The 15,926-nt window shown below is 48.7% G+C and overlaps 8 protein-coding genes across 8 annotated transcripts; 6 read left to right on the top strand and 2 right to left on the bottom strand.

The window, feature by feature from the left end:
- Positions 1-171: 171 nt before the first annotated feature.
- On the top strand, positions 172-1,993 carry N7481_009542 (mitochondrial-processing protease subunit alpha; the record flags this gene model as incomplete). The annotated part of the gene is made up of 2 exons (XM_057268761.1): positions 172-273; positions 341-1,993. 2 exons carry the CDS (start codon positions 172-174, stop codon positions 1,991-1,993), a joined length of 1,755 nt encoding a protein of 584 aa, XP_057119438.1.
- A 407-nt stretch (positions 1,994-2,400) lies between these two features.
- N7481_009541 (mitochondrial import receptor subunit TOM22) lies at positions 2,401-3,198 on the top strand (the record flags this gene model as incomplete). Its single annotated transcript, XM_057268760.1, has 3 exons — positions 2,401-2,512; positions 2,751-3,043; positions 3,145-3,198. 3 exons carry the CDS (start codon positions 2,401-2,403, stop codon positions 3,196-3,198), a joined length of 459 nt encoding a protein of 152 aa, XP_057119437.1.
- An 861-nt stretch (positions 3,199-4,059) lies between these two features.
- On the top strand, positions 4,060-5,933 carry N7481_009540 (uncharacterized protein; the record flags this gene model as incomplete). Its single annotated transcript, XM_057268759.1, has 4 exons — positions 4,060-4,315; positions 4,373-4,759; positions 4,816-5,560; positions 5,621-5,933. 4 exons carry the CDS (start codon positions 4,060-4,062, stop codon positions 5,931-5,933), a joined length of 1,701 nt encoding a protein of 566 aa, XP_057119436.1.
- A 301-nt stretch (positions 5,934-6,234) lies between these two features.
- Positions 6,235-6,579, top strand: N7481_009539 (uncharacterized protein; the record flags this gene model as incomplete). Its single annotated transcript, XM_057268758.1, has 1 exon — positions 6,235-6,579. The coding sequence occupies one exon, from the start codon at positions 6,235-6,237 to the stop codon at positions 6,577-6,579; it is 345 nt and encodes a 114-aa protein (XP_057119435.1).
- A 493-nt stretch (positions 6,580-7,072) lies between these two features.
- Positions 7,073-8,845, top strand: N7481_009538 (putative MFS sugar transporter; the record flags this gene model as incomplete). The annotated part of the gene is made up of 5 exons (XM_057268757.1): positions 7,073-7,113; positions 7,168-7,508; positions 7,573-7,810; positions 7,873-8,396; positions 8,460-8,845. 5 exons carry the CDS (start codon positions 7,073-7,075, stop codon positions 8,843-8,845), a joined length of 1,530 nt encoding a protein of 509 aa, XP_057119434.1.
- Positions 8,846-9,077: 232 nt separating this feature from the next.
- N7481_009537 (TauD/TfdA dioxygenase family protein) lies at positions 9,078-10,296 on the bottom strand (the record flags this gene model as incomplete). Its single annotated transcript, XM_057268756.1, has 3 exons — positions 9,078-9,235; positions 9,296-10,009; positions 10,077-10,296. 3 exons carry the CDS (start codon positions 10,294-10,296, stop codon positions 9,078-9,080), a joined length of 1,092 nt encoding a protein of 363 aa, XP_057119433.1.
- Positions 10,297-10,932: 636 nt separating this feature from the next.
- Positions 10,933-12,897, bottom strand: N7481_009536 (uncharacterized protein; the record flags this gene model as incomplete). The annotated part of the gene is made up of 8 exons (XM_057268755.1): positions 10,933-11,163; positions 11,222-11,532; positions 11,596-11,755; positions 11,808-11,909; positions 11,966-12,330; positions 12,393-12,616; positions 12,669-12,813; positions 12,870-12,897. 8 exons carry the CDS (start codon positions 12,895-12,897, stop codon positions 10,933-10,935), a joined length of 1,566 nt encoding a protein of 521 aa, XP_057119432.1.
- A 985-nt stretch (positions 12,898-13,882) lies between these two features.
- Positions 13,883-15,257, top strand: N7481_009535 (TauD/TfdA family dioxygenase; the record flags this gene model as incomplete). The annotated part of the gene is made up of 4 exons (XM_057268754.1): positions 13,883-14,141; positions 14,194-14,680; positions 14,747-15,052; positions 15,101-15,257. The coding sequence occupies 4 exons, from the start codon at positions 13,883-13,885 to the stop codon at positions 15,255-15,257; spliced, it is 1,209 nt and encodes a 402-aa protein (XP_057119431.1).
- Positions 15,258-15,926: the final 669 nt, after the last annotated feature.

The raw sequence follows: 15,926 nt of genomic DNA, 5'->3' as shown, positions 1-15,926 counted from the left end.
TTGTTCAATTTTAATCATACAACCGCTTATCTAATCCGGATTCGGTGCAGTTCTCCGGAATCGATTCTTCGCCGCGCTGAACCTCCGACCTCCGCAAGATCGAAGCGAAAGCGTGTAGAACGCATAATATTCACCCATTGGAAGCTTGCCGCGTATCGGAATAAACACATCATGCGCCGTTCTGCATTGCGGGCTATCGAGTCCGCGAAGCCCGTCGCCCGAGCTCCTCGCTCGGTGTCGAGGAGCTTTGCTACTCTGAATGATTCCGCTAAGGTATCATATCCTTGATCGCCCTTTCTCATTCTTGCTACCTCTAACTCGATTTCTTTTGGACAATTAGGACCCCTCCGAGCTCGATCAAATCACCACTCTCCCGAACGGAATTCGCGTCGCCACCGAGTCATTACCGGGCCCCTTCTCAGGCGTCGGAGTTTACGTTGATGCTGGCTCCCGGTACGAAGATGCCAGCCTGCGCGGCGTTAGTCACATTATGGACCGATTGGCCTTTAAATCAACCAAGCAGCGCTCCGGAGATGAGATGCTGGAGGTCCTCGAGGGACTGGGTGGTAACATTCAATGTGCTTCGTCTCGAGAGTCGTTGATGTACCAGTCCGCCAGTTTCAATTCGGCGGTCCCTACCACCCTTGGCCTGCTGGCAGAGACCATTCGGGATCCCCTCATCACAGACCAGGAAGTGCTTGAGCAACTTGCGACAGCGGAGTATGAAATTGGCGAGATCTGGGCGAAGCCCGAACTCATCCTGCCGGAGCTCGTCCACATGACGGCATACCGGGATAACACCCTAGGCAACCCTTTGCTGTGCCCCGAAGAGAGACTGGGTGAAATCAACAAGGCGACGGTCGAGCGATACAGAGAGGTATTCTTCAACCCGGACCGAATGGTGGTTGCGTTTGCCGGTGTCCCCCATGCGGACGCCATCAAACTCACCGAGCAGTACTTCGGTGACATGAAGGCGAGGGACATGACTAAGGGACCTGTTCTGTCTGGATCAGGCATTGACACCACTCTGTCGGCTTCCCACGCCGCGGCCAAGGAGGGTCAAATCCCGACCGTTCCTCATTTCACTGCCTCTTCAACAGTGACCAGCCCTGCCGCATCACAAGGCACACACTCCTCGCTCTTATCCAAGCTTCCATTCCTCAAGAAACTATCGGGCTCCCCCTCGAAGGACGGTGTCGTCACACCCCTCGACCCCTCCTTGATCGAGCCGTCGACACTAGACCTCCGACGACCAGCTCACTATACTGGAGGCTTTGTGGCACTTCCCCCGATTCCGCCCCCGGCGAACCCTATGCTCCCCCGCCTGAGCCACATCCACCTTGCCTTTGAGGCTCTCCCCATCTCCTCTCCGGATATTTATGCTCTCGCTACTCTCCAAACCCTCCTTGGAGGCGGCGGTTCTTTCTCAGCCGGTGGCCCCGGAAAGGGCATGTACTCCAGACTTTACACCAATGTGCTGAACCAGCACGGATGGGTTGAGAGCTGCATTGCTTTCAACCACAGCTATACCGACAGCGGCATCTTTGGTATCTCCGCCTCGTGCAGCCCAACTCGGACTACCGAGATGCTCGAGGTGATGTGCCGCGAACTGCAGTCGCTCTCCTTGGATACCGGATACTCCGCCCTGCAAACCCAGGAAGTCAACCGCGCTAAGAATCAACTCCGTTCTTCGCTGCTGATGAACCTTGAGTCCCGCATGGTGGAACTCGAGGACCTCGGACGTCAGGTGCAGGTGCATGGGCGCAAGGTTGGCGTCCGTGAAATGTGCGACCAGATCGAGGCTTTGACTGTTGAGGACCTCCGCCGCGTTGCTCGTCACGTCTTTGGCGGCAACGTCCAGAACAACGGACAGGGTACCGGAAAGCCCACCGTTGTGTTGCAAGAGGGCGAGCTGGAAGGATATAAACTTCGGTCTTTCCCCTGGGAAGAAATACAGGAGCGCATTGCGCGGTGGAAGCTTGGTCGAAGATAAATAAAGTATTTCACTTTATTATATAGAGGATATTCTGAGCACTTCCGTATAGAGGATGTGCTCACAATCCTCCTCGGATTGTAGTAGGAGGATTGATTAATGAGGGGGCAGCATTCGCATGGAAAGGCAATGTGTACAATAGACTCTGGCCAGCACAACAAAACACAACTCTGTAAATTACCTTGACTTTTCATGAATTGAATGTACTGTAGTAAATACTTACCTTCCACTGGTGTCGTAGGGTTGGGCGGGTCCAAGCTCCTCGCCGCTTTTGCCCGGCAAAAAAGTCGGTCCCGAACTGAACTCGCGCTGCCTCTCCGTCCTCCCAGTTCCATCATCCACCATCTCTTAACGCCCTCTCCATCCATCCCATTCCATCCTATCACACCCCTATCACACCCGCCAAAATGGTCAAGCTCCACGAGGTCGAAGACGAGGCTTTCACCGAGAAGCCCACCCCCAGCAAGCACGACGCTCTGTTGGTTTCCGATGACGAGGATGAGGACTACAGTGACACCGGTAAGTGTTTGACGCCTCCTGTTTGCCTTCATCGCGACCACACTCTCCCCACCATGCGCCAATTGAATTTTTCTATCGCGATTCGATACCAAAGAGCGCGTCACCTGTCTCTATTCGACCCCAATCCGACACTGCCGATAATCGTGACCACCTCGACATCACCTACAACGGCGAAATGACACATCGTTTTTTTCCCAATCAATGAATTGACATCTGACACGTTATTTCCCTCTCGCAGACTCAGAAATCTCCGAGGCTGAGGAGGACGAGGAGGTCGACGAGGAGAGCTTCGCCGAGCGTCTCTCCGCCCTGAAGGACATGATCCCTCCCTCCGCCCGCCGCACCGTCACCAGCTCCGTCTCTTCCCTCACATCCTTCACCAAGGCAAGCCTTTCCTTCAGCGGCAAGGCTCTCTGGATCATCAGCACCAGCGCCTTCCTGATCGGTGTCCCCTGGGCTCTGGCCTACGCCGAGGAGGAGCAGTACATCCAGATGGAGCGTGAGCAGGGCATGATTAAGGGTGCCAACGAGGTATGATCAAATCTTGATTTCCCCACCGCACCACGCGCGGGATTCCGCTGTTTGGCAACGAATCAATTGGACGGGTTACTCACCAGACCTTCTTACAACAGATGCTCACACCCGGCGCCGAGGCCGAGAAGCAGGAGGCCCAACCCACTTTGTAAATTAATCACCGCCCCGGGAAACAGGAGTAGCGAGGAACCGAGTGAATCGATCGCCCACCATCCCAAATAAATAGGGATGTATCCGGACGCCCAGATCAATTGAGTGACCTGGCAATATACCGGACGGCAATCAAGTGGATTGATTCCATGACCGTGCCTCGCCCGGCATGACGAAGACATGAGCGAAACAATATAGCTCAACCCGATTTGCCATCGAGTCATTTGGTTTCCGGCAACGCTGCCCTGTTTTTTTTATATCCTTTTCTTGCTTCCTTGATGTCTTCTTCCAGAAATTTTGGCTCCGGCAGCTCATGCATGCATGTATTTGTACAACCACATCCATCTTATTTCCTCTCAGTATTCTGTTTCATTTGTTTTCTTCTCTTACATTCTCTTCATGCTCATAACATGTGTTTGCTTGAAAATTATGAATTGGGATGACTTGTTCCACAGTCGAAGAAAATAAGTTTGAGCCCATTTTGTCTCTTGAGCTCACTAGACACAATACCTATAGAGTCGTTCACAGATTTAAAATCTGCCAACTTTATGCCATATAGATACCTGGATACCTTGAAGAATAGAGAATTTCCTAAGTGCCCAAGAGCTGCTGTTTTCTAATCTGATGCTCATCAGGCTATACTTGTCACGTGCTCTCGCGTCCCAACGCGGCCGCGCGACCAAAAAAGGTTCACTTCCAAGCTCCAAAGCTTGGGCTTGCACAACAGGCATTTGGTCTTTCGATATGATTTATGACGTGCTCTTGGCCTCTGTTATGAGAAGCACTTTTTACTCGTACCTGACTTGATCTATCCTTCTACTTTTTCCTTCTACCATCTTCAGCAGCTCAACTCTCATTTCGTCATGCCCCGCCGAACAAAGAAGAAGCAAGCGCGCCTTGCCTTCGCCCCAGCAACTGCGGTCGTATCCTCGGGCGATGGCAGCGGTAACGACGAGGCAAGCGACCGCCAGGCTAGACTCTCATATGGTCATCCTAGCATGGCGGCAGTCCGATCTCAAGGCTCTCGCATCGGTGGCGCTGAACCGTCGAAGCGTCATCACCCTCTTCAACAATTTCTGGAAGTGCAAATCAGGACACCGAAAAAGGAAGAAGAGAATAGTATGTCAAATCGCTTTGGTCTTTAATTGTGCGAGGCATTCCACTAATGTTTCGAAGAACAACCACCGCAGGACAATTCATCCGACGACGACATTGTTGTACCGAATTCACATAAGAGAAAACGATCTACACTCCCCGCACTCGCCGATCCTGAAGATATGGATATGGAAACTCCTCGCGCCCGTCGCCTCAAGCGCAAGGCCGATAATGTGTCGATTGTTTTAAGTGATTCCGACGAGCCGCTAGTTTTATCACCGGTGAAGAGACTACGGCGAGGACCGAAAAGCGATTCTGAACCAAGCGACTCCGACAAGCCACTGGTTTCATCTCCGGCGAAACGACTACGTCGCGGATCGAAATCCAAATCACCTCAAACGCCCCGTGCTAAAATGGACAAAGATCAGGAAGAGATTGATGAGGATGTGAAAGATCTCCGAGACTCAGGTATGTTATGTGTATCTCGTGGAGTCTCATGCAATAGTTTAACTGGTTGTCTACAGTTGTGAAGAAGTCCCGGACGCGTGGCCATATCGCTGGCTCGGCGAAAGACCAGCGACAAAAATACCTCGAAGCTCTACGTCGCAAGCGCGCAGGGATCAAAGACGAAAGCGATTCAGACACAACTGCTCAAGGGGAATCATCCACCATCGAGATATCGGATGACGACGGTGACGGACAGTATAATGGTGATGAAGACCTTGATAAATATGATGACGACTTCGTGCTCGAAGACGATACGACCGCGCTTGGAGTTCCTACAGAGCTCCCATTTGAATTCACTCGACACGCCTACAAAAAACTGAAGGAATACTTTGAAGACGTTGTCTGCTGGATGATCCACAATAGTATCGATCCTGCATTTCCTCGTTCGGACCCCATGTATGAGATGGCTTTCAATAAACTTGAAGACGAAGTGAAAGGGCGAACCGGCTCTCAATTCATGTCCTCTGTATGGGATGTTGACTTCCGACGGGCACTACTTGCTCGGCCTAGTCTTGAGATTACTCCATATCCAACCGCAATGCAACATTCGTGCGATGCTTGCAAGCGTTCTGGTCATCCTGCTTCGAGCGATTTAAGGTTCTCTGGGAAACCGTACTCTATGGCGACTTTAGAACCTCTGAATGGAGATAGCGAGACGTCTGTGGGTGATGTAAGCTCCTCTGATGAAGAGGAAAAGGGGCTTGATCGAGACAGAGACGGTCATGTCTTGTCCGAGGATGGCAGGAGCTTCTATCTTGGAAGGTAAATATTTTCGCGCATGTGGAATTTGGGCATTTACTAATCCTCCTGATACATACATAGAACGTGCAAAGCCAACGCTCAGAGTGCGCATACTCTCTACCACTGGCGATACCATCTCAACGAATGGGTTATCGACCATCTCGAGCGCATGGGTCATATGAAAGATGATGAAGTTTTGCGCCGGAACAAAATGAAGCAGAAGCATAAGACGCGCAACGCTATCGACGTTATAAAGACTATGAAAGAAAACAATGAGATCGAGAAGCTCTGGCGCGACTTTCATACCAACCTCAAAGTGGCTCGAGAGGAGCAGAATCATGTATGTTTTCTATTTCTCGCTCGACTGTTTGACACGAAGCTGACCTCAATATAGCCTGGTCGGACTGGTCGTTTCTAGACCCAGAAGGATACTAAGCGTTGCACATGGACAGAAAGTGCAATGTCTTTCAAAGGCGGGAGAGTTCCACATACCTTTTCTTTTCATCGCGATACCCCTGTGTTATGTTACATATTGCATTTCCAAGTGGATTGGTTCATCATGCATTCAAGTTGCAGTGAACGTCTATTAGATATTTGCTGGCCATTAGGGCCTGTTTCTCTGCACTTATCTTGCATAATCTGTATAGCCAAGTAATAGGGCTTTCATAGCCTGAAAATAATCGGGAATAAGCAAGATGTCTATTAAGGAATCATCACTCGCGACTGATCCATTCTTGGTCAACCTGGAGTTTGCGTTGAAGCGTTCGTCGCCACTTGATCACCAGACCTCGCTTCACATTTCCCAACTTGTTCTTCGACGACAATCCTTTCAAAACGCGTACCTTGCTCACATTTTAGCTCGTTCGTTTGCGTTTGCTTGGCCATGGCGTCTCTGGCGATTGGTGGAGTCGACTTTCTCCCAGCCCCCGGTCCGGCGCCGTGCTGATTCGTGGAAATGCCGACGCCAGGCCTGCCCGCGGGGACAAAATATCCTCGAACCCCAGATCAACATTACCCCAGGTCCGGACCATGGCCTTTGACTCCATCAAGGCCAATGACCTTCGCTTAACAGGATGGCCGCTTGTCTATGCCTGGTAAGCCTCCGGAAACCCCACCACTCAGCGATCCCCGTGGGGTCAGCCTGGCGTTATCAAGCTGCACGCGGTGCTTAGCGGGCCTGGAGTTCATTTATACCAAGATGGTTTGATTGGTGCCGTGATCGTTTCTGCTTAGGGCGTTCAGTAGCTTTTTTTTTTTTCTTGCCCCAGACTCTCAGGTGCCAGTCTGAGTGTCTGACCGGACCATTACTATATATCTGGAGAAGTGCCTCCGCTCGTTTCTACCCCTGGATAGTTCTTTTCCAATATCCTGTTAGGGCTGTAGCAAGCGTGCATCGAAGAACACGCAAAATATACGCTTTGTATTGAGTGTGAGATACAGCGTGGCGCGAATTTGAAGAAGTCACTCGGGTACTGGTCGATCTGAACTTGAACTTGACATACCTTGTTTCACTCACCCCCCTCTGCCATCAAAATGGCGACGTTCACAATGACCCGGAAGCGGGGCTATAACTGGTGAGACTTGAAACATTCTCAACAGACGTGGCAATTCAAGCTGACGATGTATAGGTTCGTTTCATGTGTAGCGGCAGCATGCATGGTGTTGTACGGATACGATGCCTCCGTCTTCAATTCCGTCCAGGGATCTAAAAATTGGATGGCCTGGTTCGGCGAACCCAACTCCAGCGTGATAGGTTCTATCAACACTGCTTATACCGTCGGTGCTATCTTCGGAGGTTTCTTCCTAGGTGGCCCTATCGCCGATTACTTTGGTCGTAAGGTCGGAATGGGAACCGGTTGTGTTCTGGTTATCATTTCTACCTTTATGCAGACATTTGCTCCTCATGGCAACCTTGCATGCTTCATCGCCGGACGATGCATCATTGGTATTGGCCAGGGTATTGCGTTGAGTATGTTTAACATGACGAGTGGCACAGGAGTGGGTGAACAGTAAGCTAACTTCACTTTTCATAGCATCGGGCCCTATCTACATCGGCGAGCTTGCGCCTGCTGAGATCCGTGGAAAGATCATGACCTTTTGGCAAATGTTCTACTCTGTTGGTTCCTTCATCTGCTTCTGGATCAACTATGCCTGCACAAAGAATGTTCCCAAGTTGGGTGAATGGGATTGGAAGATGGTTGTCATGTTCCAACTCTTGGTTCCGGTTATAATTCTTGCTCTCCTACCCACTATTCCTGGCAGTCCTCGTTGGTGAGTTGTACTATGCTGTTACTTCAACAGGTATGAGGAAGAAGACAACTGACAAAACTCAGGTTCATCAAACGTGGAAACAATATCGAGAAAGCCCGTGCCGCTCTCCGCAGAGTTCGTGATACCGAGGAAGAGGTTGAGGATGAGATCCTACAGATCCGTGAAGCTATAGAGTATGAGAAGGAGGCCATTTCCGGAAACTACTCTGCTCTGTGGAAGGACAAGTCTCTGCGCAAGCGTATGCTCCTCGCTTTGATCATCAACGCTGGTCAACAAATCACTGGTCAAGGTTCGCTCAACTCGTACTCTACCAAGATCTACCAGAAGATTTTCACTAGCAGCAGCCAAATTGCCCTCATCAACGCCTTGAACGCTACATTTGGTATTATTTTCACCCTCAATGCCGTGTGGATCATCGACCGCTTCGGACGAAAATTCCTTCTGATCGTCGGTGGCATCGGTATGGGTATCTGTATGATCGTTGTCGCCAGTGTTGAAACTCAAACGCCCGTTTTGGCCGGCGGAGCGAAGTCCGAACCGGTCGGAATCTCGATTGTGTTCCTTTTATTCTTATTTATCTTCTTCTGTGAGTCATCGCCGTTCCATTGATGGGTCTCTGCGTGAATTTACCTTACTAACAACTTTATAGACAAGCCATCATGGGGTGCCACTGTTTGGATTTGGACATCGGAAATCTTTTCCATGAACGTTCGCGCCCAGGCTGTTGGTATGGCTTCGCAGACTCAAAACGTCGCGAACACTATTTTCCAACAGTTCTTCCCTATTTTCCTGGACAACTGCGGCTTCTACGCCTTCTACATGTTTGCCGGAATCAACTTCCTGCTGGCTGTCTTTGTATACTTCTTTATTCCGGAGACTAAGCAAGTTCCCCTCGAGGAGATTGATGCTCTGTTTGGCGGTGCCAACCACGTTGTCCAGGGCGAAGAGGTTCTTGCTCACCGAAAGGGTATTCAAGCCCAAGAGAGCAACGAGAAGCCCGCGACGGTCACGGTTGAGAAGGTTGAACACCGCTGATAGCGGTTAATTTTTTTTTTTTTAATTATGAGCAAGTGTTTCTTGTGCGGGTGTCGATGAAAATTCCCAGGTGGTTTCTTTTTCTTAATAGGCCCAGCGGAGATTGCTAGCTTTTAATACCAGCGTGTCGAGCGCGCCCTGAGAATGGATTCTTTTTTTCCAGATGTATTCATTTCGATATATACAGTAGCTAATTCCTGGAAAGTATGGATTTGCGAACTTCAAGTTCAAGTTATTTAGCGCTGGCAGCCAGAGCCTCAGCCTTCGAGGTGCTGTTGGGATCAAGGAAAGGCTTCTCGCCGATACCAACGGCTCGGTGGCCATATCGCTCGCCGAGACCTTCGTAATCAAATGTAGCGGTATGGAATGCAGATCGATTATCCCAGATGGCTAAAATCTAGTTAGAAACTTGAAAACAGGAGGGGCTCAGAAAGGAGGCTCGTCACTAACCGATATCGTTCTCATTTCTCCACTTGAACCTGACCTGGATGTCATGGCCTTCGAGGATAGTATTATAAAATTTCTTCAGAAGCTCATCAGACTCGTCCTGGGTAAGCTCATTAATCTGCTTAGGAAATGGCCCCACGGCGTAGATACTCTTCCAACCGGTCACTGGGTTGGTCCGCACGATAGGGTGAACAGCGGACAAGTGAGATCCAGTGTTCAGTGGGCTACCTCGAGGGTCAGTGTGAACGATAATATTGGGATCTGCCTCCGCAGCCTTGAGGAAGCCATCGCCAATATAGGTTGCAGTAAGTCCCTCAAAGAACTTTTGGTAAGCCGGTGAAAATCGATCATAGAGGTCATAGCCTGAGGCCCAAAGTGTATCTCCACCAGAGCTAGGAAGCTGGGTAAGTCGGAGCGAGGTGTAGTCGGCTGGAGCTTCCTCGAATTGGATATCTGAGTGCCATTGGGCTGAATCATAGCGGCGCTTGTTGGGCTGATTCTGGTGACGGAACATCCTCTTGCGAATGACCGAGCTGATGGTGCTGACTTGTGCGTCGTTGACCCCAAATTCACTGGTGTTGTTGAGGACCGGATGAATGTGCAGTGTTGAGTCTGCTGGCTTGCCGGAAAGCTGGCCCAGTCGGTGGACAAACTTCTTCTGCAAGTCATCGTCGAGGTTATTTTGGGCTCGGAAAAAGACAACTCCACGTTGAGAGACTGTATCAGAAGGTGGTCAGTCTTGAGAGTTGTAGATATCCTGAAAATGCGAGCTGGAGATAATTACTTGTAATAGCAACGTCGCGAATCAGTTCATCGGCATTTTCGGCATTCAAGAGGTCATCGACGATGTTGACATTGTGAAATTCACGACCAATGGCCGGTGTCGTATCCTCAAAAGAAAACTTGTCCAAAGCACCAGTAAGCTTCAGTGGCACAGGGTAAGTAGTGCCATCCTTAGGTGTAGGGCGAGAAGGAAGAGATGAGTCTTGAATTCCAGGAGCCATGGTGAAAACGATGCAAAAGCAATCAGAACGTTCACTCTTGTTGAAAATCTACGTTCAGTTTCCGGGTCTACTTCCACCATTTATATAGAGCCGGGTCATGGCAAAGGACGAGTATACGTAGCACGCAATAAACTGTACGACTCGCACCTTAGCCGAGATAATCATGCTTCACAGTGGTTAGTCCAGTATAGAATATGCGGGGTAACTATCCGGCACGTCTTTCCGTGTATACTAGTAGTAATTAGTTGAGAGTATAACCAGGATTATAATGATTTACGCAGGATATGAATATGCTCGATCACAGCCAGAAAACACTTGAGAATAGGTCCGTGATTGGCTTTCAGGTGTTGTTTTGAATGCAGAATATGTAGTTAATGTATCGGTCGCATCTATCCTACCCAATCAAGTTCCAGGGATCACGAAATCCTCCCCCGAAATCACACCTGATAAAACCAGCCAATATAAGCCAATTGTATACTGCGGCAGATTCGGCAGATTCGGCTATTTCGGTAGGCTCGGTAGGTTCGGTATATTCGGTAAATTAGGTGATCCGACGAGAGAAATTCGAAAGAGAACGATCTCGTCGAGTTGAATATTTAAAGGTCCGAACCTCGAGAGCCTTCAAATACTAATACCTCAAGTTGTCTTCTTAATTTTGTATCTTGAGACTTGCGACCCGTCACTCAAATTGACCACCACCGATTCCAATCTGTACCCAAAAGCCCACGGCAATAGTACAAAGCGGATGGTATAATATATGACACCAACAGCTAGAATAGCTAGTGCCACCACAGGAGAAAGGTAGTAAGGGAGACTCGTGTTACCTTTACCATCAGATGGAGGAATGAAAGGCATCACCAAAAGAAACTGGGTTAATTCGTCAGCATAAATTTGACATTGCACAGAGAGATTGGGAGCAACTTACAATGTTGCTGGCGAGATAGAAGCCCAAAATGACCCAAGGAACTTTAAAATTAGATTGAAAATCTTCATCCTTCGAAAGGCGCAGTTTGATCAATCCAATAGTAACAAAAGTCAAGAGAAATACCGTAGGATAAGTTCCAAGACCAACGACAAAATCGAAAGCAGCCCCTGCGGGAGGAGCACAAATCAAGATGATACTCACCCCCAGGTGAATTGCGAGAGCGCTAATGGGGGTCTTGAATGGTCGATTTTGCATGACAATACTAGGAAAGGGCGTGACACCATCTTTGGCTAATTCTTGCAAGACTCGCGCTGTCATTTCATATTAGCCCCTGGCTTGGGAAATAGAGGCTGTAACAAATTGTCGATACATACAAACAGTGAAAGCCACACCTAGTAGATGGCCGATGGCAGAGATAGCGACCAGAGCAGGTAGTGCTTTGATAGCTGCAGAATTGCCAAAGACGTTGTTGAAAAGAGAGGCTGCAATGGTCAGATCGGAAGCTAGGAAGTCTTCGCGCGAAACCCCGGCAAACTGAAAACATGTTAGTGAGTGAAAATTCTCCTCTGGGAAAAAGGCCTCATACGTATGCAATGTTTGCTAACACATAGAGCACGGTGACCAGGCTCATGGCGGTAGGAAGAGCTATGCGAAGCGTACGCTGGGGATTCTTCACTTCAGACAAGACCTGGGAGCGCAAGTTAGCCTATGACTGTTGTCTAGGACAGCGTGAGTGGTAGTTACCGCATTCAAATTATCATATCCCTGGAAAGAAAATATTGCATCTAGCAATGCGGTACCAATATTATAGCCGCTACTCGAGGTGCCTCGGAATGACGAAGAGACGGAAAGGTTGTCTGGTTTAGGCACCCTAAGATGGCCTCCCAAGGCAGCGAATCCTGTGCATACGATAAAAAAGAGTGTGAATAGCTTCACGATGCTAAGAACATCTTGCAATCCTCTTCCCACTCTCGGTGCCACGGTGTGAATACCGACGGCAAATGAGACGGCAGAAATAGCCAGTCCTCGAAGTTTCCAAGTAGTAGAATCTACTGAGGCCGCTTTGAGAATATAAGATGAAGCTGTGATGGCGTTACTAGCTGAAGTCTCTGTAGTGAGTGACCAAATTAGTAGCCGAATAATGATAGAAAAACGAGAAAAGAAGACCCACGTAGAATAGCACAGTAGAAGAGATATACACAAGTCACTAAAAGTCGGGGTGAAAAGCACCGCTCTAGATAGACTTTCATTCCACCCGACCTTGGAATACCGCTACCAAACTCGAGTAGTACCATAGCACCACATGTTGAGATTACTCCAGCGATCACCCAAAGAATCAAGGCCAGTCCCGGACTGCCGCTTAGTTTGAAAATAGAAGTTGGAGTCGAGAATATTCTGTTCTGGGTGAGCAGCTGTCCAATGTTTAGTCAAACATAGGGTCACATACCCCGCGCCAATGATTTTGTTCACGATGAGCGAAATCGCTCCAAGAAGACCGATCCTGCGTTCTTGTAGAATGTGCGCCTCCTTGACCTGAAGGCTGGAGCTTGAGCCATCGCCGCTGCTGGAAGACAAATCCGCCTCGGCGGGCTCTGATTCGTCAGTCAGGAGCCGCATCTTTGTTCGACAAAATTCAAGACAATCTCACCGTGTGTGATTTGGAGGTGCTTGGACATAGCGGTATTGTGTTCTGACCATTGTTTAGCCGGCCAAAAGACTTAAATGGCAGCTACAACATGTACCATTTTGAAATGACAACTATGTAGCATCAATGTCGTGATCGTCCTAATCCTGGTGTGGGCACGCGCCGCGCCCAAACAGCCCGCTGATCTGTCGCCATCGGATGTTTCTATGGAATGATAACGGGCCCACTTGACGCATGGTTTGAGATATTGTTAGTGTGCAATAGCACGGAGCTCGCGTGCTTAGAAAGAAACAAGCTCAGTGAGCTTTGTTGGAGCTTGTCGTCTTCCAAGGTTGGGAATGTGGACTACCTACTGGCTTCAATTTATACCTCAGCATTACTAGTACCAGTACGAAAATATCTCAGGATCTTGAGGTTACCACCTGGCACTGGTTGACGCAGGCGAGGTCTGAATGGTCTCATTGAAGTTTGGATCAGTATATCGTCGACATTTCTCTCGACCCTAATAATTTGAGCCTGAGCACAGTTGGTACTACTACTAGTAGTAACTAGCAGTAGTAATGGTAAATATATGAGCGGCTCGACTGAAGCTGTGATCTACTACTACTACTACTACTACTACCATCCAGCCCAGTTCCAGCTTGCTGACAATAATCCTACTTTACCGGCGATTTAGAAACCACTTGCTGGTGTAAATGCCACGCACGATTCTGCTCCCCCCCCACTTTTCCACTCGCGAATTTGGCGTAACGTGGTGAATCTTTAACAATGCAGATCGATGCAACACAGTTGAGAAATCGTCGTGAGTGGGGCTTATGTTGCGAATCGCAGCGAATGGATGCTTTTTGATTAATTAACTGTCCGAGAAAATAGGACATGGCGCGATCAGACGCGATCGCAGTTTGTACGTAAGAAATACTAGAACGATGCTTATTTAAGTGCTTGTCTGTCTTAAACCTTGGGGGCTCTGCTTGTTCTGTGCAACGGTTATTCACAGCCACCTTTTGTCAGTCAACATGTCTGCTGTCGAAACAATCACTCGGCCTACACAGCCCGATATTGAGTATCACCCCGACTTCGCAAAATACCAGGAGCGAACACGTCTTCGACTTGAATCTGGAAATCTTCAAACCGATGTGCCGACTGGATTTCCGTCCCAGCTTATTTCTCCTCTTGTTTGGGAAGGAAAGGATATTGAAAAGCGGATTGACTGGGCTTACCAATTGAATGATAGCCAGCTTGATGAGATCGATGCCGCCTTGCATAGTTTCAAGGGTATGCATTTGGAAACTTCGATTCGAGAGCCAAATAGAAGCTAATTTTGTAGCCCTCAACAAGCCGCTCGGGAACATCAATCAGCTCACGTTCCCTTTGCCAAGCCTTCATCCAGTCCTGAGAGATCTTTCTAAAGAAATTCACAATGGCCGGGGATTCTTTGTATTAAGGGGACTGTGTATCGACAGCTATTCCCGAGAAGACAATATCATCATCTACACCGGTGTTTCGTCCCATATTGGAAGCATTCGTGGTCGCCAACAGGACACGCGACTTCAGAATGGAACTTCCCCGGTGATATCGCATATTAAGGACATCAGCAACACCGTTGAGAGGGAGAAAATTGGTGCACCTTCTAATACAGCTGATAAGCAAGTTTTTCATACAGACGCAGGGGATATAATCTCTCTTCTTTGTCTGAGTCCTGCGGCCGAGGGTGGTGAAAGCTATCTTTCCAGTAGCTGGAATGTCTATAATATTTTGGCAAAGGAGAGACCTGATATCCTCCACATTTTATCTCAGGATTGGCCAGTTGATGGGTAAGAAAGCATACTTTTGTTGCCGTTTCCCAGGAATTGAAAATTGATGCTAATTTACTCGCGCAGATTCAACAATCCAAACAAACCATACACTCTTCGGCCTCTTTTATACCACCAGCCAGCTACTGAAAGTACCCCCGAGCGTGTGCTTATCCAGTATGCCAGGCGTTATTTTACAGGCTTCAAGGCCCAGCCTCGGTCGGCTGATATCCCTCCAATCACGGAAGCCCAAGCAGAGGCACTCGATGCACTGCATTTTCTAGCAGAGGAGCACAGAGCGTCCTTGGACTTCCAGAAGGGCGATATTCAATACGCCAACAATCTTAGTATATTCCATGCTCGTAATGGATTTAAAGATGTGCCTGGAAAAGAGTATGGTTCTTCTAACCCTTGATACATGGAAGTTGCTAACTGTAGTAGGCGACATTTGCTCCGACTTTGGCTACGCGACCCAGAAAACGCCTGGGAAACTCCGGAACCACTTCAGCACCGTTGGGATACGGTTTATAAAGATGTAACCGAGGATGAACAAGTATTTCCTCTGGAGCCGATTCTTCGAAAGAATGTGGGTTCTTAAATGCGCGCCTTGAAGAAAGGGCATTTTTGAGCATGAAACACTGTATTAAGGTTCCTGGGCGAAGCACAACCATTCACCAATTGCCTAGTTAACATCTTACTGATCAAATATCCACACTGGTATTCTTATTTTGAGTACCGAAGTTCCTACGGAGACACCGTAGATCACCCGAGGAAGCGGGGTATGCCATGCAGGATTGTACTTCACTGATACGACTCAAATGACCCTAAGATGAAACTTTTAGCGATAGGACATGATTGGCTCTTCTTCGGATTGTTTCGGCTGAGAAGATATCCTCTTATGAAAGCGGAACGTCTTCCGCTCACAGAAGCTACTACAAACAAAAGCCCTTTTCTCTCCTATCTCAAATAGAATACACCCTCGTTGATTGGCATTCCATCGACTACTCTAATTTAGCTTACATCTATCCGTTAGGCGTCCAGTCTCTGAATGATTGGTACTGGGTCCAATAATTGGGAAATTTTATTCCACTACAGCTTTGCTTCCGACCGCCACATATTACCTTCATCGTCGAGGAAACCGATCTCACTCTGCAGTCGGCCAGTTCAATGCGTCCTTGGCGCCTTGGAAGCGGAAACAAGGTGCATCTAGGCACCATAACAGCGGAACAAGGACCAGGAATGGTGTGCGGGGGAGATGATCGCCAGC

This window comes from Penicillium waksmanii (assembly GCF_028829765.1).
Source record: "Penicillium waksmanii strain IBT 27052 chromosome Unknown utg000008l:1.0-5622682.0:1.0-5626561.0, whole genome shotgun sequence".
Taxonomy (NCBI): Eukaryota; Fungi; Ascomycota; class Eurotiomycetes; order Eurotiales; family Aspergillaceae; genus Penicillium; species Penicillium waksmanii.
Note: the sequence above shows the minus strand (reverse complement) of the source record. Positions and strands in the feature narration are given on the sequence as shown.